This window comes from Lissotriton helveticus, chromosome 5_1 (assembly GCF_964261635.1).
Source record: "Lissotriton helveticus chromosome 5_1, aLisHel1.1, whole genome shotgun sequence".
NCBI lineage: Eukaryota > Metazoa > Chordata > Amphibia > Caudata > Salamandridae > Lissotriton > Lissotriton helveticus.
In genome coordinates, this window is record NC_136065.1 from 937661190 (window position 1) to 937687401 (window position 26212).

Genomic DNA, 26212 nt, shown 5'->3' on the forward strand with positions numbered 1-26212 from the left:
AGGTGGCACTCAAAGAAGCCTTTGAGTTCATTCAGCCACCTACGAGGTTTTTATGCCCTCTTGGGAGGAAGAACCTTTAACTCAAGGCTCCTTGCTTCATCCAGGTTGGTGTTCCTGAAGTTGTACAATGACAAATCTAGCATTGGGTACCATGTGGCCCCAACCAGCCACAGGTTTAAAAGCTTCTAATATCCATGCGCCACTACTGTGAAAGACTAACATTTGCATAAACAACCACAAATGCCTATAAGTCTTATTACCAATTTCACACTGTGGTTGAATTTAAACTTATGAAAATAAGATTATGTTCTTGTGTGTTTGGGGATAAAGGCTCTATGGCCCCCTTTTGTAGAAGTGAACGCACCTTTACTTGGAGAAATATGTGTTCGGTACGGAGCTTGTGAGTGTGAGGGGTTGGGGAGTTGTTGAGAGAAGTGCCATGGTTTGAGGCAAAAACTGTGCAGTATAATGCCTAGCACCCATTTCTCAGAGGAAATTTGTAGCCATTGGAGGAGTTAATGGTTAGTTTACCCAAGACAGGGGATATATGATCTGGGGGATTCATGGACTGTCATTGTTTAGTAGGGGATATGCACCACTCCTGCCTAGTCCTTTGCAATTGTCTCTATATTACACACGTTGATGGCCTGATGTTGATAGAACTGCTGTTGCCTCAGATAGGAGTCGCCTTCCTCAGGGATGTGGGCTTGACCCACCATTGGACTGGTATTTCGGAAAGAGCACCAATTGACTTTACATTCTCTATGTCTTTTCGAATTTATTTCTAACATCTCATGAACCTGTGGGCCAAAGCAATGTTCTCTGTCGAATGGCAGGTTGATGAGAAGTTGTTGAACCTTAGGTTTAAAACTTGAGATACAAAGTGAGGCGTTGTGGTGCTTCAGCATTCTTCTGTTCGTGCCTCTAGCGGTGGTGCCAGCAGCGTCCAATGCACACCATATGTTCATATTGGAAATCACTTTGCCTTCAGACATCATTTCTTCCTCCCTTTTGTGAATTGCTCAGGGAGATGTTTGAGGAGACCTTCCATCCTTCCCAAGTGTGCAGAGTCATATTTGGATAAGAGTGCTAAGTTTGCGATACACCAGTGAGTAGTTGCTCCTACTGCAACCCTCTTGCCCGTCGCATCTACTTTTACTCTCCTGGTCAGAAGTAAGAACATCACCTGTGGCTTGGGCACAGGCACATTTGTGGGCATATTGTAGAATGAGGTAGTCTAGTTGAACTTGCCTCTTGATACATGTGGGATCAGTGTGGGATGGTTTAAACTTATTTATACCTGTGGGGTAGCTATTGAACAGCCCTTTTAGCAGTGGTACGAACTAGACGGACCTCTCAGACGTGGAGTGTTTAAATCATGAAGTGGTAGTCTTCCTGAACCACATGCACATCTGGCCTACGATAGGAGCAAGCACGCTGAATGACCTAATGGTATGAGGCTTTATCGTCTGGAGGGGAGGGTCAAACATGGTAATGATCTAGATTCGGATCTCCTGGTGGATATACATTATAATCCTCCTATGGATCATCAGTTGGTCCCTACCACACTGATTGGTTGTGAGCATCAAATGGCCCATAGGGGCTGTTCTGTAAGGAGGTGGAATACAATAAAGTAAAGTAAAGTCAACATTTGTAAAGCGCACAATCACCCGTAAGGGTCTCTAGGCGCTGGGGGGCCGTCGGGGAGATTAAGCGAGCTATTGCCCAGAGTCACATGGTGCTGGGCTAACCTGCCGCCGGAGCCGGGGATCGAACCGTGGTCCCCAGATTCCAGCGTCAGTCGCCCTGGCCGCGGCGCCACACCCTGGCCGGGAGTCTGACATAGGTAACAATGGTGGAGTGCCTGGAACAAGTATAAATCTAAGCACACTGCCCCTGTGTTTTTTTGTTTTTTTTAAACTAGGAACATCTTGCATCAAAGGCTTTGGACCAGTCTCTTCCTTAATTTACTAGAAGATCTAATAGAGGAGGCACTCTGGTTGAAATCTTATCTGTGAGCCGATCAATGAAGAGGAACTGTTGCCTAGCGTCCAGTGCATGCTGGAGCTGCTCATAGATAGGAGCCTAGGCATCCTTTTCAGATGGGGATGGTTGAGGCATGCGTGGCTTAGTGTCAGTTTTCACCCGTGAGTGATGCTGTCTCAGGGCAGAGTCCAGTTTCAGTGTTAAGTGACTCTTCGACATCAATGGTTGTTTGGACACCGACAGATGCTTTGCAGCTGTCGTTCCTTTTGCAGCAGAAGAAGTGGTGGGCAGAGTGGGATGCTTCGGAGCCAATGAAATCTCAGCACAGAATGTGCAGTGTATGTTTTATATGGTTTCGGAGGCCATGACTGCTTCGGCGTTTGAGCCAAAGATTGGTTGTGGCCTCCTTTGGTGGGAAACTTGCCACTCTTGTATGGCTTGTGTGAGACTGATGGGTCTCCGGAGGGTGATGGTCCTTCTACGGTCTTATCCCTCCCAATATGCTCAGACTCAACACCCTACTCCCTTAGGGGGGGTGCTCTAATTCACCACAAGAAGTTGCCTTAGGCTTTTGCTGGATTGTATTCACAGTTTATTTGCAGGCCGAGCTTCAAGCTTGGGGCCATCTCCTGGGCTGTAGGCTTAGTAGTGTCTGTGCAAGGGTGATGCTTAATGGTGCAAGCTACTTCTCGTGAGCACCAAAGGTGGCTTCTCCCTTGAAGATATCAGGATACCCAAGATATCTTTTTGCTGCATGCTATATGCCCACCAATGCTCCCTCCAATAGCAAAGGGTTTTATTGTAGTGTTAATGCTAGGCAGGTCAGGATTCCTGCACCATTGTTGTCGTGTGACAAGCACATATTGCAGACCTGATGGTGACTGGTCTATAAGTACTTAGCATGGCATCAAGGACAGTACTAAAAGTGATCTTTCCACAATCAATGCTCATTCTTCGAGATGCAGCCACGTGAATGAGTCTCTTTGGCCCCTGATGCTAGGTCCAGGTGCTGCTCGACTGAGACTTAAATGTATATCACTAATATCATAGTAGCAGCTGGGAACGAGTTGTGAAGAAAGAACAACAAAAAGAGCTGATTAAAACATGGGGAACACAGTGAAACTCAAAGCCTACTCTGCACATTCAAACTCAATGACAGAAGAAAACGAACAGTCAGTGCCTATGTGCAATGTACATCTAGAGGCGTGGTAGCACTGCAGCTCTTTAAAGAAAAAACACTAATATATAAATACATATCACACCAATGAAAAAGAAGGATGAAGCCCAATTCTATGAGGTAGCAAAGTTTATTTATTCAAAGTGTCTGCATTTACACGTTTCATCAAAAAGGATTTAGCCTTGTTTATAGGTGAGTCGGGTATTTACAATACCCAGTGGCAGTTGCCAATGGGTAGTTCTTGATAGGATCGGGTTTCCATAGGAAATGTTTTTTTAGTTTGTGCTGCTCATAACTTTGGCGCTGTTTGACGAATCTCAACAAAACTTGGCAAACAAAGTGCTACTTTTTGACTTGTCTGCGCATTGGAAGTTTCAGAGTAATACGTCAAGCGGGGGCTGAAGCAAAAAGGGGATTCCCAGAACGTGTTTTCCCCATTCGTTTTTCCATAGTAACTTTATACACTGCTAGAGCCTAAACCGCTGAGCGGATTTAAGTCAAATTTAACAGAACATTAAATCTTGGTCCAGAATGAGTGCTGTGTGTGTCTGGGTATAAATCCATTCAGTAGTTTTGGGCGCAATTAATGCACAAATACTTTGTATATCGGGGACGTGGAGCCTCCGCAGATCCAATAGATCTCCTGCTGAGATCAGATTGGTAGCCGCCATCTTAGGACTCGGGATTAAGTCCAGAGTCCTGAAGAAAAGTTTATAAAAAGTTTTTAAAGGGGCGTGGCCAAGATGGCGACCTAGGTGGTTGCAAACCATCGAGGCTCCCCGCTCTGCGCTCCCTATGCCGGCCTCTTTTGCGCTCTAACACCCAGGTTTAGCAGAAAACAGAGTCGGGGGGGCTGCGCAGGACCAGGGGGCAGGTGCTGGTGGCGGTCCCGGGGCTCCCGGGTCGTTTGGGACGCAGAAGCGGTGGATCATTGCCGGCTGCCGTGAAATGGCGGCGGCCTGAGCTGGGAGCCGGTGGAGGTGTGCCGGATCCTGAAGTGGGGCCTACTGCGGAGGCGAGCCGGCGCGGCCGACTGCTGACGGCCAAGAGCCATCGGACTCTTGGAGCGGCTGAGGAGAGGAGTTGTGGCGGCCCCGGAGCACGGCGGGCGGCAGGGAAGAGGCCTGCTGCCAGGGTCGCGAAACTCAAGACTCGCGGTCTGGGCCTACTGAACCGGGCCTGGCTGGTGGCCCAGACGTGCCCCTTGGAAGCCGGCGGGCGCTGGGCCCAGCACTTCGCTCCGGAGGCGTCAGCAGGGTGAAAGCGGAGGGTGGAGTGTGGCGGCCCTCGCGGAGGCGAGCGGGGCTGCAGGAGAGCCCTGATAGCGGCGGAGCGGGACCTGACGCCGAGACGCCTGGCCCTATCCGCCCCATGACTGAAGACCAGAAGTGAGGAGAGATCGGCGGAGGCTGCTGTGGGACTGGGCCCGGCTCCCAAAACAAAGCTGGTTGGGATTTAAGCACGGCAAGATCTGGGTCCAGCAGAGACGCCTTAGCAGCTAAATGGGACAGCGCGGGAGACTCCGGGCTGCCCTGATCCTAGGCCGGGGCCCCCCTGCTATTTGGCGTGGCGTGGGCCCTGCTTCCCCGCGGGGTCGGTCAGCCCTCCCGTGCCTGGGGTCTGACAGGTCAGCCCTTGCCTGCCTGAGAGTTGATAGAGCGGGCCCGGAGAGACAGATGCAGCGCCCTTCACGGCCGAGGAGTGGGAGTGCCAGCGGTCGGCGGTTCCACGGCGGGGTTGAGCGGGGCCTGTCTGCTTTGGCTGTAACGGTCCGCTGAAGGGCACCCCCTTTGTGTCAGCTTGGCGCAGCGACTGACCCATCTTTGGCAGGGCCACAGAACTGATCCGGGGCCCGATTTCAATCTCAATTGCACTAGGGTGTCCGTCACCCTCAAGAGGAGACCCGGCAGAGAGGCCTAGGCGCTTTTTACCCTCAGAGGCACGGGCGGGGCCATGGCTAATACCAGGAGGAAGGGGGAGCAATCCCTCAAGGACATGTTCACCAAACCACCCTCCACAGGTGCGGATGAGGGGGCATCCCCGACGACATCGTGGTCAGCGCAGGCCCTGGCGCCCGCTGAGAGCCCGGTTACGAGAGAGTTCCTCGAGTCACTGTTTACCACCCTCAGAGAGGACTTTTGGTCACTAAAGCAAGATATCGCGGGTGAGATCAGAGAAATCCACCGGGACGTTGATGGTCTCGGGGAGCGTGTCGTTGCTGTCGAAGAGAACACACGTTCCAGCAGCGAGGAAATAGAGGTCTTGCAGCAGGAGATCATCCGCCTGAAAGATCAACATCTAGACCTTCAGGCATACGCCGAGGACCTGGAGAACCGGTCCCGGCGCAACATTTGCGTCCGGGGCATTCCGTCCAGAGAAGAGGGGTCGGACATGGTGGGCTACCTCCAAGGCCTCTTCAGGGACATCTTAGGTGAGGAGGCAGACTTTGAAATGCGCATTGATCGGGCGCACCGTGTAGGTCTGGACAGGCGAGCGCCGGCCCCTCCTCTGGACAGTCTGGCTTTCCTCCCGGACTTTGTACTAAAGGAACACATTCTGAAGGAAGCCAGGAAGAAACAGTCTCTCAAATATCGGGATCATCCTGTAGCCCTTTACCAGGCCCTCGCATCCATTACTTTACAAAAGCGGAAAGCCTTCAGGGACGTGACATCCTTCCTGAGGGATAAAGGGGTGCCATACTCCTGGGGGCACCCCTTTTGCATCAATTTTAAATGGAATGGCAAACTACAGCAGCTGCGATCCCTTCAGGAAACTTGCGCACTGCTGGGAATCGAACGACGTAGCCGCGAGGTCTCCCCCACTCCATCACAACGACCATCGCGGGACGGCTGGCAGACGGTGGGACGCCGGCGGCGTCCTAGAACAGCCATGAAACCGGACAATCTGACGTCGACTCAAGAAAGAGAGGCAGCTTTAGAGGTGGTGAAGCGTGATACCTCCCCTGTCGAGTGACTCTACCACAGTAACAGGGGTGAATTCAGCATGAAGATCTAGCTGGCCGGGGGGGGGGGGGGGGGGGGGGGGATGGAGTGGGGATGCCGTGAATCCACGTTGACCCTCATTCTTCCTACATTCTGAATGCCAGTTCTTGTGGAGTCCAGACGTTGGACAATGGTGATGGGTTTGGTTGCTTTGTTGGGGTTAGGGAGGAGGGAGGGAGGGAGCTCCAGGTTGTTGGTCTTATGGCGTTCGATCATGGTGTTGGGTTGGGGCAGCTCTGTTGGGGGTTAGGGAGGATGGGGGGCTGGGGGTTGTGTCGGGGGGGGGTCAGGGTGGAAGGGAGGGTGGGGCAGGGTTGGGGTGGAGAGGGTGGTGGGGAGGGTGGAACCTCCCCCCCGCCCTGGGGAGGGTGTTGGACAATGAGTACCATGGAGCCTTTGCATCGTAGAGTCCCCCAAGGGTGCATCTCGCAGTTTCTTTCTGTTAGAAGGTGGTTCTGACACTATGGGCTGCCCGGATTTTTCGCTTTTTGAGCACCTAATTGTTGAGCTTTTACTGTGGGGGAGCCTCATAATCTGGGACTCACCCACAGTGGACTCATAATGAAGGAGACTGCATGGAGATTTTACTGGTGTCCGCCTGGCTTGACTAGGCCGCTGCGCAGCAGCTGGAGTATGGGACACTGTGCTGGTTACATGCAGACACGGGTGTACATGCGTGTGCACACGTGTAGGAGCAGCTACAGAGTGAATGGCGTGGCCAGCTTATGCAGAATTGGGTGATGACATGGAGTAGGCTTTATACCCTGGGAAGGAACATGCCAGGGAAAGTCAGTGTGTTTTACTGTGTTTTTACTTCATTATTTCCCTATGGGGATGTGGGACCCATGGCTAAAATGACTTCCACAAAGCCTATAGATTCCAGACATGCACAAATGTCCAGTGTAGTAGATGTGAAAATGAGTATTCTGCAAAGTCATATTTGTACTGCTTTTGGGTCGTCCAGAAATGTCATATTTCTCTGAGTCCCTGGCTGGGGTCTGGCCATGGCAGGTTAGATTAATGACCTTTCTTCCCAGAGCAAGATCATCCCTCCAAGGAGAAGAGATAGGTGGAGCTAAAGCCAATCCATCAACTGCTGTCGCTGGGTGCCAGGCACCAGTTTGCACCCAGGAGAGAAGGCAGTCAAGGGGGAAGGAGTTGGGTTTCAGAGGCCATGTGGCCAGAGACACTGGACGACTCCATTTTGAACTACCCAGAGGCTGCACAAGAAGGAGGGAGGGGGCAGGGAAGTGATGTGTCGCTGTGTGATAGGACACACAGACTTCCTGCCAGCCCCCTACTCAACTTTTAAAAAGTACTTGCACAGGAAGAGAAGCTCTCTCTGGGGTGTGGTCTGCGGAGGCGAAAGGTGCTGGAGCCTGGTGCAATGGGCAGTTGGAAGGAGGAAACCCCTGACTGCTCCCCAGGCCCCTAACAGCGCCAGAAGAAGAGCCCAGGATTGTGGCGCAGAAGAGAGGGCCTCTGCGCAGGGAGAAGAGAGGCGCAGGGAGCCCGTGAAAACCGCTCCCTGCAGAATGCACCCTCTTGGAGACCCGGAGGACGGAGGAGAGTGCTCCTAGGGGCTGGGGGACGCCACCAGGAGCGAGAAGACGCGAAAATGGGGCAAATCGGACTCCAGGGGGCCGAGATATGCCCCCGAGAAGGTAGACTACCTTTGACCCCGCCTTGGACCGACGACGAAGCGCGTGGGGCTCCGCCGCCGGTCGCAATCATGCCCCCGGGGTGGGTCAGGTCCCGGGGGCTGCCCCCGCCAAGAAGTAAAACCAGGGTGCGCCGTCGCGCCCCCCGTGAAGATGCCCCCCGGGGTGCCAGGAGCCCACCCTGGCCTCCGCCGAAACCTGCGCCGGGGAGCGCCGTCGCGCCCCCCCTGAAGCGGTGCGGGAAGAGGGACCCGGGAGCCCAACTCCGGGCCCCGTGTGAGGAGGCGGGGGCGGGAGGCGCCGTCGCGCCCCCCCCCCCGCAAAGAAGAGGAGAGGAGGGGCCCGGGACCCCATCCCCGGGCCCCGAGGCGCCTGGGTGAGGGGGAGCGCCGTCGCGCCCCCCCCCCGTGCGAGTCCGGGGGCCCGGGACCCCATCCCCGGGCCCCTATGTCAGAAGGAAGGAGGGGGGAGTGCTGCATCACTCCCCCGAGGCCAGCGGGAGCCGCGCTGGTCTTCGTGTCTGCCGCCGGAGCGGGCAGACGAGAACAGAAGGGATCGGCCGGCTCCCGCAGCAGCACGGAAGAGTGCTGGCCGCGTGGGGAGCCGGCGGGGGCATCTGGGGGTGGGCTCCCCAGGCTGCCCTCCAACAAAGGAGGATCGCGGGGGTCCCGGGCCCCCAGGAAAGACCGTCGGTGGTGCGAGGGGCCCGGGTGGGACCGGGCCCCAGAAAAGAAGAGGAGCCGCCGGGGTGGGCTCCCCAAGTCGTAGGTGCATCCCTGGGGGGTCCGGGTGGGACCGGGCCCCCCCCCAATGAGGCCAGGAAAAGCGGCGAAGCGCCAGCGCGGCTCTCCCCGGAGCAGTGGGAGAGCCGCTCATCTAATATGCGGCCCAGCCCATAATGCCTTGCAGGCCAGGACCGGCCTGCAAGGGCTAACAGCGTGTTCTTTGCCTGTGGGGGCCCCAGGAGGGCAGGGTCACCCCTACACGAGTGTAAAGGTGCCGGGGGAGCTGCAGGAGCTACACAGTCTCCCCCAGCGCAAAGATGATGAGTCACCCTAGGTGTCCTGGGGATTTGAGAAGAATAACCCCTCCAGGGCTCAACTGGCAGTTAACACTCTCTGGGCTGGAACTTTTGTTCTTCAGCTGAGGGTGTTTTGACAATTGCATCAAGGAGTGAAGGGCTGAGATGGAGGATGTCTAGAAAGGCATCCCCTGGAGGTGAAGAGGAGTAATTGCACTGAACTGCGATTATTAATGGTTATTTTTTGTAGAGGGACTGACTATCACCTGGTTAATGTGAGGTGCTGGTGCAAGGTGGTGCCTTATGAAAAATAGATTTGAGTGGCTAGACATTCCTGCTAGGGTGTCTGACTGTAGATACTTAAACCTGTGATTTTATCTGTGATGCCTTTAGGGGCTGTAATTGCAATGCATTCTAATTATTTCCAAATGTGCTGAGTACTGTCATTCTAAAGTGTGCCTAAACATGTATTCTTGCTGCTGCGCTTAGGTGAAGACCCCAGACTGTTAGCCCTTAAGATGAAGAGGTGAATACTGTATGGTCGGTAGGAGATGCTCAGTCAGGGTCATGTGTCACTAAGGCAGGTGTAGCCTGTTTAATGCTTGTGGAGGTAATGGGGGGGGGGTCTCAAATTGGGATGGCGCCAGTGCGCAGGGCCCTCGCTCCAGGTTAAGACCAATTCACTGCATTGGGGGCAAGATGATGTGCATACATGGGAGTGGTGGTACTAGACCCCACCCCTCCCGCAGGGGGGGTGGAGATGTTATGCAATGTCACAAAGTAATTCCATCAGCTTATGTATATTTGTAAATTGGTGCATAGTATTGAGTGGTGTGTGTGTGTAATAAATATACTCTTACTTTTATAAAGCAAAGTACAGACTGGACAATCAATTATTGAGTATTATTTTTGCCCACCTGCAAATGGCGATTACTAGCCCACACCACCTCCCTTGAGTAAGCCTCAGACTGCTCTGCAACGCTACCCTCTGAGAGTCAGGCGCTGCCCTAGGGTGTTTGGTTCCCAGTGAAGGACAAATGTGTCATGTTATTTGTGCAGGCCTCACAGATACTGCCTCGTTTTCCAACACTTTCCCTGCCAGGCAACCTTCTACACTAGCACTAGACCCTAATTCTGTCTGATGACACATGTTGTATCACTTAATGTAGAGGGGATGAATAATCCAATTAAGAGGCGGGCGATCTTGAGCTGCTTAGAACACTCTGAGGCCTCTATTTGTCTACTACAGGAGACACACTTACTGCCTAAGGATTGGCATAGAATGCGATCCCGAGCCTTTCCTCAGCAACTTTATTTATCCGGACCGGATAAGCGAGGGGGGTAGCTATACTCCTTCTCCGACACTTTCAGGGGAGGGTTGGGGATAAGGTGGCAGAGGTGAAAGGCAGGCTGTTGGTATACAGGTTTTGGGTTGGGGATGCTTCCTTAGTTATTGATTCCATCTATGCCCCTAACTCTGGACAGGAGCCATTTCTCGTCGACTCCCTCTCAGATACTCTCCGGCATCAAGACAGGCTGGTCTTATTGGGGGGTGGGGTCTCAATATCGTCATGACCCGGACAGAGACAGGTCGGGGCATAGGCAGGGGGCTACTGGGGCTCTTTCCAGGGATGGGGTGAATTGGCTCCGAGATAGGGGGCTGGTGGATATCTGAAGGGCTGCCCATCCCACAGCACTCAGTACTCCTTTAACTCCCATGTCCACCGTACCTATGCTCGCCTGGACCACTTCATAGGGTCATCTGTACTCAATTCCCTGGTCAGATCTGTGGACATCATCCCCGCGGCACTGTTAGATCACGATGCGATTACGCTGACTATCGACTGGCGCTCGGCGAATCAAAGAAGGGGGAAGTGGTGTCTACGGGAGTCTCTGTTGCAGCGGCCGGACGCTTGCCGACAAGTGCGGAAATGCCCAGATTACTTAGAGTCTAACGACACTGGGGACACTCCGTTGTCGACACTTTGGGGCGCCCTGAAAGCGGTGGTGCGAGTTGAGCTCATTGCGCTCTCTGCAGCCGACAACTTTATGTAAAGAAAAACGGGAGGAGCTGACCGCCAAGGTGCTGGAACTCTAGCGGGTCCACAGCAGGACGGGGGCCCCGCGTATGTGGAGACAACTCGAAACAGCCAGAGCTCAGTTGGCAAGTTTAGACCTCGACCGGCTCAAGCACTCCTATTATATAGGCGGAGACAAGACCGGGAGACTCCTTGCTAGCAAGTTGCGGAGAAGGGCAGAGCGCTCCAGGGTGGCGGCGGTCCATACCCCCGACAGGACGAGGGTCGAAGGGGATGAACAGATCACGGAGGTCTTTGTACAGCAGGGACCCCACTGTGGACAGAGCACGGGAGGACTATCTTGGCCGTGCAGCAGTCACAGCTCTTTATGCTTCTGGGGCTGCGGCGCTGGACGCTTCCATCAGGGTGGACGAGGTGATCTGTGCGATAGCGCGCCTCAAACAGTTGAAATCTCCTGGCCCAGACGGGTTCACGGTGGGCTTACACAAGACCTTTTGCTAAATCTTGCCGCCTGTGTTGACCCGCTTGTTCAATTCCTTTAGGGGGCCGGGTTCGATTGCGGCGGACATGTTGAACGCTGAAGTCGTTGTCCTTCCTAAGCCCGGGAAGTTTCTCACCCAATGCACGGCATATAGGCCGATCTCCCTTTTGAACTTCGATTTGAAATTATTCACAGGGGTTTTAGCAGAGAGATTGGGCCCGCTCCTCCCAGGTATAAATCGAGCCTGACCAGTCGGGTTTTGTCCCTAACAGACAAAGCAGTGACAATACCAAAAGAATCCTGCATCTAATCGACAAGGCCCATTATGTAGGACTAGACGCTTCTCTGCTTTCGATCGATGCCGAGAAAGCTTTCGATCGCGTGGACTGGGGGCTCTTAGATAACGTATTAGCCCATTTCGGGGTGAGAGAGCGCTTCTGGGCCTGGGTGGCGAGTAGTTATAATAGACCTAGGGCGACGATCCGGGTTACCGGACTGTGCTCCAAACCTTTTGAGATTCGACTGGGCACAGGACAGGAGTGTCCCCTATCCCCCTGCTCTTTGTGTTGTACGTCGAACCCTTAGCGCAGCGCATCCGGGACAACCCTCACATTCCTGGCATCCCCTTCGGGGGGGGAACAACATACATTTAGCTTATACGCCGACGATATCTTGGCGACGCTCACCTCCCCCCAGCGGTCTGTTCCTGCTTTTCTGGGGGAGCTTGAAGAATTTGGCAGAGTATCAGGATTCAAAGTTAATGTGGGGAAGTCTATGCTTTTGCCCCTCGGCCACCATGAGGGCGCCCCTGCAGATGCCTTTCAGAGGATGGGGGGCTTGAGGGTGCAGTGTGAAATCCCCTACCTTGGCATCACATTAACGCCGTCCACTCACTCTACGCTCACCCGCAACTACACGGCACTCACCCTTCAGGTGACAACCGCGTCGCTGGAGAACGTACCCTTTATCGTGGATGGGCAGGGTTGACGCTGTTAAAATGTCTATACTGCCTAAAATACTGGATGTTTTTCAAACTATTCCGGTGACGCCTCCCCTACGCTACTTTCGCACGCTACAGTCTGAGATTCAGCTTTTTTTCTGGGGCAGGAAACGACCGAGACTCCGCCGCGACTTAGCTTTCCATCCCACAGAGGAGGGTGGTCTTGGGATCCCCCCACTTGTTGACTTATTACAAAGCTGCCCAGCTCCGTTATTTAGTAGAATGAAGCAGACCAGAATCCGGCTTTTTCAGGATAGGGCCATGGCATGCCTCTCCCTGTGGAAGATTCCCTTTTTAAAACCAACTGACCGCTCCTCGTACATACAGAAATTTCCGATAACTCGTTCAGTGTTGAAGGTGTGGGATTCGGTCGCTTTGCGGAGAAATCTCACGACCTTCCCCTCACCTCTCACTCCTCTTTTTGATAACCCGGACTTCCCTCCCCTCAGTGGCGAGACTCGCCTTGCAGATCTGCGGGTCACCTTTTTCACCTTCAGGCCTTCATTCCCTTTTCGGCTCTGCCAGACTGGTATGGAATTAAAGACCCCAAACGATTTCAATACTTTCAGCTCCGCCACTGGCTAATCCATCCAGATGTGTGCCCCAGGGTTAGCCGTAAACTAACAACCTTCGAGAAATGGCTCCTTTCCAAGCACTCAGATCGTAAAATTATCTCTGAACTGTACCTCATGCTGCTCCCCCCGGCACGGCAGGAGAGGTCGGCGGGCCAACGCCGATGGGAAGACGAACTGGGCCGTAGTCTTTCACCAACGGAATAGCAATAGATTTATCACAGGGCTCACCATACAGCACGGAAATTAGGGAGCAGGGAAGCCGCGGTCAATGTGGGCACCTATTGGCATCGGACGCCGGCGCGTTTTTTACACCAAATTAACCTAGCTCGCAGCTCTGAGTGTTGGAGGGGGTTTGGGGAAATCGGCACTTTGACTCACCTACTTTGGGAGTGCAGGGAGGTGCAGGGGTTCTGGGATGGAGTCCTTACGGATGTAGATACTTACTTTGAAACAGAGATTCCTCGATTCCCTGCCTACACTCTCCTGGGCTTACCTAATGCACTCACCTTCCCACTTAAATCTGTACGGGGGAAACAAATGGGGATCGCCCTGGGTGCAGCTGTACATCACATTTTATCTCTCTGGGGCTCCAACACCAGGCCATCGCATACAGGGTGGTTGCATAGGTTGTGGTATGTTGTTGGCATGGAGCGCATACAAGCCACCCTCACGGCCTCGACAACCTCCTTCCAGGAGATATGGCGCCCGCTCCTCGCATTGCTGTCGCAAGAATTTAATGAAGTGACTTGCCCTAAGTACCTGCGACTGCTTAGACTCACAGAGGCTCAGACTCCTGCGGAGGGGTCGCAAGAGGGATAATCCATGGTATTTTTCTTTTTTCCTTGCTTTATGGCGCGTGGCACACCGGTTCCGGGGCTTTGGGGTGGGGCAGGGGGGAGTTGGGTTAGGTGGGGCAGGGGAGGAGGGGTGGTCCGATAGGAGCGGTTTGGGGGTAGACCCATTTATTGTTGGCCACAGCACCACAGGCATACATAGATCGGGGCAGGTACTTCATTTCTGTCCTGGGTAATTGTCCGTGGAATATCGAATATACAGGCTGGGGCCTTAGGTTTTGAATCTTGAATATGTTTGTTGGATATTGGTGGGGGCAGTGGGCGATACATCTAGAGGTACTGTAATGTTGTCTGCCTGTCTTGATAAAGTCACAAATAAAGTTATTAAAAAAAAAAAGTAAAAAAAAAATACAAAGGGGCAGGGTAGGAATACCTGGACCGTCTAGGTTGTGGGGTCCCAGAAGGACCCCGCATGGGGCCAAATGTTGTATTTTTAAACGTATTCGAACGTGCAGAGGATCCGCTAAACCTCTGCGATTTAAAAAAAAAACCCTGGGGTGGCTCAGGGCCCAGTGAGATTATCTTTTTGGGGTAGGGGCATGCGCATGTCCCCCGGTAAGCTACTAAAGATGGAGGGGAACCCATCCCTCGGAGTGCTACTTTTTTTTTTTTTTTTTTTTTTTTAAAGGGAGAGGCCCGTTACTCTGCCAGTAAACAGTAAATGGATTAATTAGACTTCCTTCTCTGTAGCAAATTCAAGGGAAAAGGCTTTACGAACATTGCGGATTTTTTCCCAGTGCCAGACCCCGCACTGCCTTGTGCGAGCAGGAAAGTACAAGTCCAAAAAGTGAAAAATATATCTGTAGAAAAAGGAAAAGTATATCGGACAGCAAGAGAAAGTTAGGAAATGTATGCAGAGAATGAGTTTGGCCTGCACCCGCGGGCTCAGTTTATGAATTTCAAGCGATAAACACCCACAACCATACCTTGTCAGTGAAACGACCGCACAAGGATGGTCTTTCAACTATACAAACCGCAGAGAGCAAACATTGTTTACACGTAGGCCTTTATTACGAGTGACCCGTAATCATTTCCATTATTTCCCGACCTGGGATTACTATCATCAGGGTCGCCTGTACTGCAAGGGTAAAAGAAATAACTGGAATTATGAATTCTTTTGGAATAAAAGACGGAAGGTGGATTTATCATACCGATTTTAACACGTTCTTTACCGTTATTACACCCGGAGATGTTGCTTATTTACAGCACGTGAAACAGCACAGGCATAATAATGCAAAATGTATTATAATCCCAACATGCGCTACTTCACTCCTGTTACCAGCACTGTTAGAATTATCAAGCTCTGCGTAATGACAGCGTTAGCAGCGTTACTCCAAATGCAAAACCAGCTGAAGCAGCGCACATCGTGCCTGCACGTAGAGAAACTCGTTAAAGAAAAGAGTGCTCAGAGACTTAAAAACACGTACCATGTGACAGCCAAAGTAAAGGGGCAAGTCTCCATGGGAGGTTACACTTGAAGACAAGGTGGTACTAATGAGGGACTAACAAGCCTACTAAGGAATCAGAAGCCAGAATTTACGAAGGTCAAAGAGGCAAGCCAATGAAAAAAAGTGGGGGAGGGGGTGTGGCTTCTCCTCCGTACTCCAGGACAACAAGTCTCGCAGAGCAGCTCATGCGCGCTGGCTCAGGCTCGACCTCAAAATATGTACATTGCATTAAATTTCGTGGCACACATCAGCGTAAATGCCGCAATTATTGATAAAAACCTCTTTTTTTATTTAGCACTTACCAGATTTATCTTCTGGAACTTCAAATTCCGCACCAGCAGATCCAAGAAGAGAAGCCCCATGTTTTAACAGTCGAGATATGTCAAACCTGCTAAAGCTTAGGCGATCGGTGGAAAGTGAATCATCCAAAGAATTTTCTGAGCCAGGTTCTATTGGACAAAACAAAATGTTTTCAAATATAATGCAGACAGTCAGATGAGCAGTTACTAGAGTAATTATAACTTGCACATACCCTGCCTAAGACATCCTCTCCCACACAGTCTGCCACTTGAAACGATGAAACTTACCTCCTGGTTAGTTAAAATATGTGCTTAAGAGCAGTGCATTTAAAAATAATCTAACCTAAGTAATAAATAAGTACCAGTTTACTCGTAAAGCATCAGTTCAGTTGAAGCAGTGTGGAGAAAAGTGTACAGGGACAATGTACATAAAATCGGATTGCGAATAACTAGCTATAATTTGGGAAGAATGGCATTATTGCTTACAGTAGAATCCAAATTATCCTTTGCACCAACTATTGAAGGTGTGGACACGTTGCAAATGCTCAACTAGGGTTGTGGTCTACTGAATGTCCTTCCCAGTAAGAGGTAATGAACATAGCATCAATGTAACTACACCTGCTTTGTTAATAAAGAGATTCTCAAAACAGCTCAAGTTCATAAACATTGCTGTGTACTCATTTCAGGAATGCTCATTTACAGCTCACATATACAGGAATCCTAAATATAATCACTTCAGTCTTTCCAGTAATATGAGAAATATATGAAGGCATGGTAGTGTTTTCTTCTGCATAGCATTGACTTTAAATTCGTATTGGCAAGATTCACAAAGCAAGCACAGGCAAATCAAATAGGTTCTTGTCCGTCAAAGGAGATTGCTGATGTATTAGCTTTGTCAATGTGTTTCCCCCTAAAGGCTGGCGGCTGCAAAGAGCTAATAGGAGGGTCAGTTTCTTTTTGCTGTTGCACAGTACTTTTTTTTTCTTAATCTTTACCATACCATTCTGACAGCAATCAGCCATACTGCATTGGTAAAGTTTAACCCTACAAGTGCGGGTGTCAGCCAATGACTAACACACGTACACCCTCCCCAGTTCGTCTGTCGGCCATTGGTCGACACTGAACAATGGTGTCATTAGTGATGTCATGAGTGATGTCATAGAACACATCATGAGTGATGTTATGTGACGTAATAAGTCAGTACTGCAAACTAAAACTGTTGAATTAGTTTAAAACTACGTGTCACTGGGAAAGTCACTCAAATATAATGTTACCTCAACCTTGGGTTTTTCAGCAAATTCACTTTTTTTTGTTAAATCAAAAACACATTTTTATTACACCTGCGTTATTTTGACCTTTGGTTTTTCAGTGAAAGTAAATTAAAAAAAAATCTGTTTATAAATACATAGAAACTAACTCCTCCAGCAATGTTTGCGCTGGGAATGTTCATCTTCTTAGTTGTTGTACCCAACATATTCAGAAATATTCCCAGCATAGTTTTCATAGTCTTTGCATATATCTTTACATAAACATTATTTCTATATTTCAAAGACACTGATCTGCTTTTTTTATACTGTAACCTATTTGTTTTCACTATGTACATACATTTTTAAGGTGTGTGACCACACTAGGAGGCTCATGGGTGGCTCGCTGGAGATTCGAGAGAGGGTAGAGCAGTGATACTCACAATGCGCCCCTCCTGACCTTTACATGCGGCCCCCTGATCAGTGGCAGCACTGGGCTGTTTACTTGACTCAGCACTAATATTAAAAAAATATATATACTTCAAGCCCTTATTGTTATGTTAGGTTATAGGGGGTGCTTCTATAGCGCACGGCTACTCCAAGGAGTGTCCCGGCGCTGTCGGAGCCTCACAGGTCCAGAGTGGAGAGAAAGGAAAAGGGCGAGTGAACAGAGCGAGGCTAAGAGGGGGCGGTCTTATTGCGTGAAAAGCAGGTTCTTCAGATCTTTCCTGAAGGCCAGCAGATTAGGGCTAGATCTGAGAGAGAGAGAGGAAGGTCGTTCCACAGCGGGGGGGCAAGATGTTTGAAAGAGCGCCCCCCACAGCGTGCCCGACGGACCAAAGGCGTGACTGCCCTGGCCTGGGTTGAAGAGCGCAGGGATCTAGAGGGAAGATAGAAACTGATCCATTTCTGGAGATAGCGGGCACCTATGCCATGAAAGGCCTTGAAGGCGATGGTCAGGGCCTTGAAAGTGATCCGCTTCTTTATGGGCAGCCAGTGAAGGGTTCTGAGGAGCTCACTGGCCCTGGCTCTCCTAGTGAGGCCAAAGATGGCATGGGCCACAGAGTTCTGCACCACCTGGAGACGCGATAAAAGATATTCCGGAAGTCCTAGGTACAGAACATTGGAATAGACCAGGCGCGAGCCAATCAGAGCCTGCACTGTGGTCTTTCTATGCTCCAAGGATAGGAGCGGCAAGAACTTCCTCAGCATCTTCAGGATCGCAAAGCATCTGCCGGCCAGGCCCGAAACCTGGGCCCTGAAGGAAAGGCAGTTGTCGATCTGAATGCCCAGGTTTTTTGCAGCCCCAGAGTCGCTGTCAGGGGGGAACATGGCGGAAGGCCACCACTCTTTCCATCTGGGGTCTGCGGGGCCACCGAAGAAGAGCACTTCGGACTTATCGGAGTTACATTTGAGGCTGTGACGACTGAACCAGTCGAACACAGCCCCAAGGCAGCCCCGAATAGACGCTCCGTCAAAGTCCTGGCCCCTGTCGCAGGTGAACAGGAGTTGCGTGTGGTCGGCATACAACACTATCTGGGCCCCAAAATCCTCCGCGAGTGCCGCCCAAGGGGTCATATAAATGTTGAAGAGCGAAGGGCTCAAAATCGAGCCCTGCGGCACTCCGACCACCAAAGGCGGCAGAGAAAGGTGGGGCCCAGATAGTTTGCTGGCGGTTGGAGAGAAACGACCTAAACCAACTAAACACCGTCCCCCTTAGACCCACCTCCCAGAGTCTAGATAGGAGGCGGTCGTGGGGGACGGTGTCGAAGGCAGCAGAGAGGTCAAGCATCACCAGCATAGCTTTTCCACCCCCATCCACCCCTATTCAAAGGTTAACTGCAGTTAAAAGGAAGTACCTAGGCCTTTAACTTTAGGAACACCTTCATTGTTTAAAGACAGCAAACATGTAAAAAAAATAGGATACACGTTTTGCATTTTGAAAAGACTATTTCATGAACCTGTAGAACCATTTCACCTTGGTAAATCAAATTATAGCAGAGCATGCAGAAGTACTTTTTAAAGTTATGGCTTTTAAACATGAATTTTGAAATATTCTTGCCTCCCACCCCCCCTACACGCTGACAACAATGCCACACTTCACTTCTCCTGCACCCAATTACACCCCTTCTCACCCGTAGGCATCAGTGCAGCCCTCGGTCACACCAAAGACCAAACTTTGCGACCCCCAAGAAAATGTTTGTGAGTATCCATGGTGTAGAGTTAGAAATTTTATTCTAATCTGTTGTACAAAGTTCTCTCTCATCTGGTCAGTTATCATTGAATGCTAATGTTTAATAATGAAGTCAGTACAGTATGTATATTTTATTAATTTTGATTACAAACTTACGAATCTCGCAAGACGATTGCAAGAGTCAAACACACAATCCCCTGCGTGGATTACGAGGGGCTGTACTACCTGCCCAGCCCTTGCGATACACTTGCGAGATCGTACATTTGCGAGATCGTACATTTGGAATTAAGTGTTTTTTTGTAGTTCTGAATAAAGACATTAGAAATGTTATTTATTGAATTTCAGATATAAAACAAGTGCTCTATTTTCACGCTCTTGCTAGATGCTCGCAAGACGTCTACAAGACGCCCAGGAGAGGAAAGACATCCCATGGAAGGATTAGGAAGGGTTCATATGGATGTCTTTAGTTACTTGGACTATTGGGTTTTGCTGTGGTTTAGACCTTTATGTCTAGCTATCTGACATTGCTGATTTTCTGTCATCCTCAGATGAGAATCCTACTCCTATTGCAGCAACTCAGCCACCCAAGGAGTCCTTGGTGTGTCAATTTTTTAAAATGAGGCCTAGAGAAAGAAAATGTATAGCCTAAGTATGTCATATGTTAAATAGGCAAAAAGGAGTTCAACAGTGGCAGCAGGAACAAGCAATATGGCAGCAGGAACAAGCAATACAGCATAAGTACCACTGGGATGTGGCAACATTTGAGGGCTATGCATTCTCAACACCTTGCTGAGTTAGCCTGTGCAGCAGAGCTTGATAACTCCTCAGACCGTACACATCCTTTCAACCTAGGGACACTGGGCCTGCCCAGGTACTCACCCAAGCAGATAACAACCCTGCTTAAGTCCTTGTTGCATATGAAAACAAATATTTTTTTATTCTGAAGCAAGCAGGGCTGCACAGGATAAGCTTGATAATGCCCACCTAAGCAGTAGGAGTTAAAAAGATGGAAAAAGCTAAAACTGTAAAAGAGAAACAATACAGTTCAAAAAAGTGATCTAAAAAAGTTATTTTCAGAAGTATCCAATACTTTCATTACGTTTGCTGTTAGTACTATGTTACCCTTTATTTTTTTCTTCTTGATGACTCGCGAGAGATCCATGATGCTGTCATATCTCTCTCTCTCTCTCTCTCTCTCTCTCTCTCTCTCGAGAGAGAGAGAGAGAGAGAGAGAGAGAGAGAGAGAGAGAGAGAGAGAGAGGAGAGAGAGAGAGAGAGAGAGAGAGAGAGAGAGAGAGAGAGAGAGAGAGAGAGAGAGAGAGAGAGAGAGAGAGAGAGAGAGAGAGAGAGAGAGAGAGAGAGAGAGAGAGACCGGTGCACAGTTCCCCATGCCCACTGCGAGGGGGTAGTGTTAGCTGGGTTATGCTTGCGAACGTCTCAAAAGAGCGTACGTTTATAATGACATTTGCATTTTAACTGAAAATATCCAGATTTTCGTTACCCGTTTTTTCTTGTATACAATCCAGCGAGACTCCCACAAGATCATATTTTTTAAAGAATTAACTACATACTCATCCCACTACTTAATTCTTGCTTAGTTTCCTCTAAAAACAAGCACCACAATACCATTCCTACTCCTAAACCAGCCCGCCCTTCTGCTACCCCCTTATATAGCGGTTTTACTTAATTTCCACAACACCTCAAGTTTTTCACAGTAAACAGTGATGGCCATCATTTAATTTCTAATACTCCAATAGCCAGCCAATAAGAGCGCTCGCTCACGGAAAAAACATGCCTCTAGACCAATCACAGAGCTCTATTTTGATTTCACGTTTTAAGAACCCCACTTTGTTCCCCTCGTCTGCCACTTGATGGGTCACCCTGAAACTTTCTAAGAAATAGCTAAGGTGGATGAAAGATAGATAGACAGACAGACAGATAGATAGATCTTCATTGAAAAGAAAAAAAACAAAGGTTACAAGGACGTTATAGTGAGGAAGTAATTTACAGGGATGTGGAATTCCTATAGCCCGATGCCCAGGACATATTGTTTGGGGTCAAGGGCAACAAGTTATGTGTATTTTGTCCTTGGGACAAGTAGGCCCAACCCCCTGAAGCACAAACCCTTTGTGTGCCAGTTTGTAGTACCACATTATGGATCAGGGAAGGGGCCCAGGACACTGGCTGCAGTTATGGTAATATTTTTGTCCATATGTATATGCTGTTCAAACTTGTATTTATGGTTCATTAATTGAAAGCCTTTATTATTAGGGTGAGCACTCTAAGTAAATGTTGTACCTCTGACTGCACTTCTGACAGTGGTTCCAGTATAAAATGTGTACACACGTTTTCAAAGTTTCATGCTTTCAGAATGCTCTCCGATTGGATGCACATTTTTGCAGAAGCTTGAAAGCAAGATTGGTGATTCTTTGCTTTCAAAATAAAATGTTGATAAATAAAAATGACTTTAACACCAGTCATGCACAGCTATCTCACCAACAATTTTACAGCACATGTTGAAGTGATATGATCAATGATGTCATAGAAGAGGTCAAGAGTGATGTAATATGTTGGGTACCTAGCAGTACATGGCAAGGGCACAAGTTATAGTTACCTTGGGAAACGAGGTATAGTTACTTGAGGTAAACTAGAACTGCTGAATTTCTATGGCTGTGTATGTGCAAATCTAAACATAACTGTAAAGACCCTGTAACCTTTGTTTTTTTGTGAATTTCTACGCTTTTTTAGGGCGAGGCCTCCGCCCACGTAAGTGGGAGGAGTTTCGAGATCCTAATGTTAAAGAAGAGAAAAAAGAAGTATCTCCTAGGGCTTTGGCGAGACAAATTCCACACATTCCTTAGTGTGTTCTGTCATCTGGCCAGTGATTCGTCTTCGTTGTGGTGTCGTTTTAATAGGCTTGAAGTGATAGGGTAAATGTAGTTTTCCTCCGCCATGTTGGGCATTTTTCGTTCGTGTGCGCGCAAAGAAGTACATTAATTATAATTAGGAGCTGTCAGGGTGCCTCCGTAAGTGAATCCAGATGGCCGGGCGCGTTCACCATTCAGCAGCGCTCAGCGCGCAGCTGCTGCATGCCAGGCCGGGAAAGGGCTTCATTAGCCTCACTCATCCGGCGCTGAGACAGGCCCCCTCCCTCATCTGTATCGGCGAAACAGGACAGATGCAATAAAGAGTGCCTAGGAGCTGGCTAGATGCACCATGGAGCGCTTCGAATTGGGTAAAAGATGCCCGTTTCAAAGCAGCCACATGCAACTTAACATACTTACAAGCGGGCGTGTGTGTGTTAGAAACCAACTAATGTTAAACCATGTGTCCGCTATCACTCACTCTCTTCTCTCCACTACTGAACAGACAGAATAAGAGGGCCACTCTGGTCAGTCACTCATGAGTGACACTAAACTCTTCCCACAAGACCTCTGCAAATTATTGCGATCAAGCACTTCCTCACAGATGGTACCCGTTCGGTAAAGCGCTTTGGCGAAGCGTCAGAGGCATGAAGCTCTATATAAGCACAATTAACATTACACAGTTGCAGAGATATAAAATCGTCAGGTTTCACCCAATAGTTGAGAAAACTACACCATAAATAACAAATTACATGATGTTTGTTATATGTTTTACATAGCAAACATTTTCAGGGCTCGGATTGTGCATGGCTCTAAGAGCCAAGCCAGAGCCTGAGCTTGGCTGTCCCTGTTAACTTGTTTCCTCTCTCACCTCTAACCCCAAAACCCATTTTCAATTTTAAAGACGGTGAAAACAACATTTCGACATGCTGACGTTGAGATTGATGGAGCACTTAACAGGTGCCTTCTCCGTGGCCTCTTCTGCCGTGATTGGGTGGGCCAAAGTTCACATTTGGGTGGGCCTGGCCCCTGTTTTGGCTCCTCGTAACCATGGGCAGAAGGAGACACTGGCTGAAGAACCATTAACTCACTGATGTACTCGACCAGCGTACTCGACCAGCGTTCAACCCTGTTGCCTCGTGAATATACAAAGATTGCAGCAACATTAACCAACTGAGCTATCTTACCCGGATACGAGGGTGTGATCTGCAAATTAAACACGGAGCTTAGAGAATGTACAGTCGCTCACCTAGGTTTGTCCATTGGATTCTTCCCTGAGACCTGCAGGCTACACCCATACCTCAGCAGCAGGAGCATTAACCCTCAGGACTGTTTTACCAGCTAGTGCGCTTGCATTTGTTTTCGGGCATAGCCGCCTGCGTGTGATGGGACTACGGGCAGTGCAGAGTGCAGAATCAGAGTGGAGAATCAGAGTGGAGAATCAGAGTGGAGAATCAGAGTGGAGAATCAGAGTGGAGAATCAGAGTGGAGAATCAGAGTGGAGAATCAGAGTGGAGAATCAGAGTGGAGAATCAGAGTGCAGAGTGCAGATTGAGAGTGCAGATTGAGAGTGCAGTTTGAGAGTGCAGTTTGAGAGTGCAGTTTGAGAGTGCAGTTTGAGAGTGCAGTTTGAGAGTGCAGTTTGAGAGTGCAGTATGAGAGTGCAGTATGAGAGTGCAGTTTGAGAGTGCAGTATGAGACTTGAGAGTGCAGATTGAGAGTGCAGATTGATAGTGTAGATTGAGAGTGCAGAATCAGAGTGCAGAGTGCAGAGTGCAGTTTGAGAGTGCAGAGTGCAGAGTGCAGTTTGAGAGTGCAGAGTGCAGTTTGAGAGTGCAGTTTGAGAGTGCAGTTTGAGAGTGCAGTTTGAGAGTGCAGTTTGAGAGTGCAGTTTGAGAGTGCAGTTTGAGAGTGCAGTTTGAGAGTGCAGTTTGAGAGTGCAGTTTGAGAGTGCAGTTTGAGAGTGCAGTTTGAGAGTGCAGTTTGAGAGTGCAGTTTGAGAGTGCAGTATGAGAGTGCAGTATGAGAGTGCAGTATGAGAGTGCAGTATGAGAGTGCAGTTTGAGAGTGCAGTTTGAGAGTGCAGTTTGAGAGTGCAGATTGAGAGTGCAGAGTGACAGTGAGTGCAGACTGAGTGCAGAGTGACAGTGAGTGCAGACTGAGTGCAGAGTGACAGTGAGTGCAGACTGAGTGCAGAGTGACAGTGAGTGCAGAGTGACAGTGAGTGCAGAGTGACAGTGAGTGCAGAGTGACAGTGAGTGCAGAGTGACAGTGAGTGCAGAGTGACAGTGAGTGCAGAGTGACAGTGAGTGCAGAGTGACAGTGAGTGCAGAGTGACAGTGAGTGCAGAGTGACAGTGAGTGCAGAGTGACAGTGAGTGCAGAGTGACAGTGAGTGCAGAGTGACAGTGAGTGACAGTGAGTGACAGTGAGTGACAGTGAGTGACAGTGAGTGACAGTGAGTGACAGTGAGTGACAGTGAGTGACAGTGAGTGACAGTGAGTGCAGAGTGAGTGCAGAGTGAGTGCAGAGTGAGTGCAGAGTGACAGTGAGTGCAGAGTGACAGTGAGTGCAGAGTGACAGTGAGTGCAGAGTGACAGTGAGTGCAGAGTGACAGTGAGTGCAGAGTGACAGTGAGTGCAGAGTGACAGTGAGGGCAGAGTGACAGCAGAGTGACAGTGAGTGCAGAGTGACAGTGAGTGCAGAGTGACAGTGAGGGCAGAGTGACAGTGAGGGCAGAGTGACAGTGAGGGCAGAGTGACAGTGAGGGCAGAGTGACAGTGAGGGCAGAGTGACAGTGAGGGCAGAGTGACAGTGAGGGCAGAGTGACAGTGAGGGCAGAGTGACAGTGAGGGCAGAGTGACAGTGAGGGCAGAGTGACAGTGAGGGCAGAGTGACAGTGAGGGCAGAGTGACAGTGAGTGCAGAGTGACTGTAGAGTGAGTGCAGAGTGACTAGAGTGAGTGCAGAGTGACTGTAGAGTGAGTGCAGAGTGAGTGCAGAGTGACAGTGAGTGCAGAGTGACAGTGAGAGCAGAGTGACAGTGAGTGCAGAGTGACAGTGAGTGCAGAGTGACAGTGAGTGCAGAGTGACAGTGAGTGCAGAGTGACAGTGAGTGCAGAGTGACAGTGAGTGCAGAGTGACAGTGAGTGCAGAGTGACAGTGAGTGCAGAGTGACAGTGAGTGCAGAGTGACTGTAGAGTGAGTGCAGAGTGACTGTAGAGTGAGTGCAGAGTGACTGTAGAGTGACAGTGAGTGCAGAGTGACAGTGAGTGCAGAGTGACAGTGAGTGCAGAGTGACAGTGAGTGCAGAGTGACAGTGAGTGCAGAGTGACAGTGAGTGCAGAGTGACAGTGAGTGCAGAGTGACAGTGAGTGCAGAGTGACAGTGAGAGCAGAGTGACAGTGCGTGCAGAGTGACAGTGAGAGCAGAGTGACAGTGAGTGCAGAGTGACAGTGAGTGCAGAGTGACAGTGAGTGCAGAGTGACAGTGAGTGCAGAGTGACTGTAGAGTGACAGTGAGTGCAGAGTGACAGTGAGTGCAGAGTGACAGTGAGGGCAGAGTGACAGTGAGGGCAGAGTGACAGTGAGGGCAGAGTGACAGTGAGGGCAGAGTGACAGTGAGGGCAGAGTGACAGTGAGGGCAGAGTGACAGTGAGGGCAGAGTGACAGTGAGGGCAGAGTGACAGTGAGGGCAGAGTGACAGTGAGGGCAGAGTGACAGTGAGGGCAGAGTGACAGTGAGGGCAGAGTGACAGTGAGGGCAGAGTGACAGTGAGGGCAGAGTGACAGTGAGGGCAGAGTGACAGTGAGGGCAGAGTGACAGTGAGGGCAGAGTGACAGTGAGGGCAGAGTGACAGTGAGGGCAGAGTGACAGTGAGGGCAGAGTGACAGTGAGGGCAGAGTGACAGTGAGGGCAGAGTGACAGTGAGGGCAGAGTGACAGTGAGGGCAGAGTGACAGTGAGGGCAGAGTGACAGTGAGGGCAGAGTGACAGTGAGGGCAGAGTGACAGTGAGGGCAGAGTGACAGTGAGGGCAGAGTGACAGTGAGGGCAGAGTGACAGTGAGTGCAGAGTGACAGTGAGTGCAGAGTGACAGTGAGTGCAGAGTGACAGTGAGTGCAGAGTGAGTGCAGAGTGACAGTGAGTGCAGAGTGAGTGCAGAGTGACAGTGAGTGCAGAGTGAGTGCAGAGTGACAGCAGAGTGACAGTGAGTGCAGAGTGACAGTGAGTGCAGAGTGACAGTGAGTGCAGAGTGACAGTGAGTGCAGAGTGACAGTGAGGGCAGAGTGACAGTGAGGGCAGAGTGACAGTGAGGGCAGAGTGACAGTGAGGGCAGAGTGACAGTGAGGGCAGAGTGACAGTGAGGGCA

At 50.2% G+C, this 26212-nt stretch overlaps 1 protein-coding gene across 2 annotated transcripts in view; it reads right to left on the minus strand.

The window, feature by feature from the left end:
* Positions 1-26212, minus strand: part of BTAF1 (B-TFIID TATA-box binding protein associated factor 1) — a 984515-nt gene that overhangs the window by 860541 nt on the left and 97762 nt on the right. For both annotated transcript variants that reach the window (XM_078643429.1, XM_078643428.1), the window contains exon 4: positions 15547-15693. In XM_078643429.1, coding sequence (XP_078499555.1) covers positions 15547-15693 — 147 coding nt within the window. The remainder of the gene's footprint in view (positions 1-15546; positions 15694-26212) is intronic.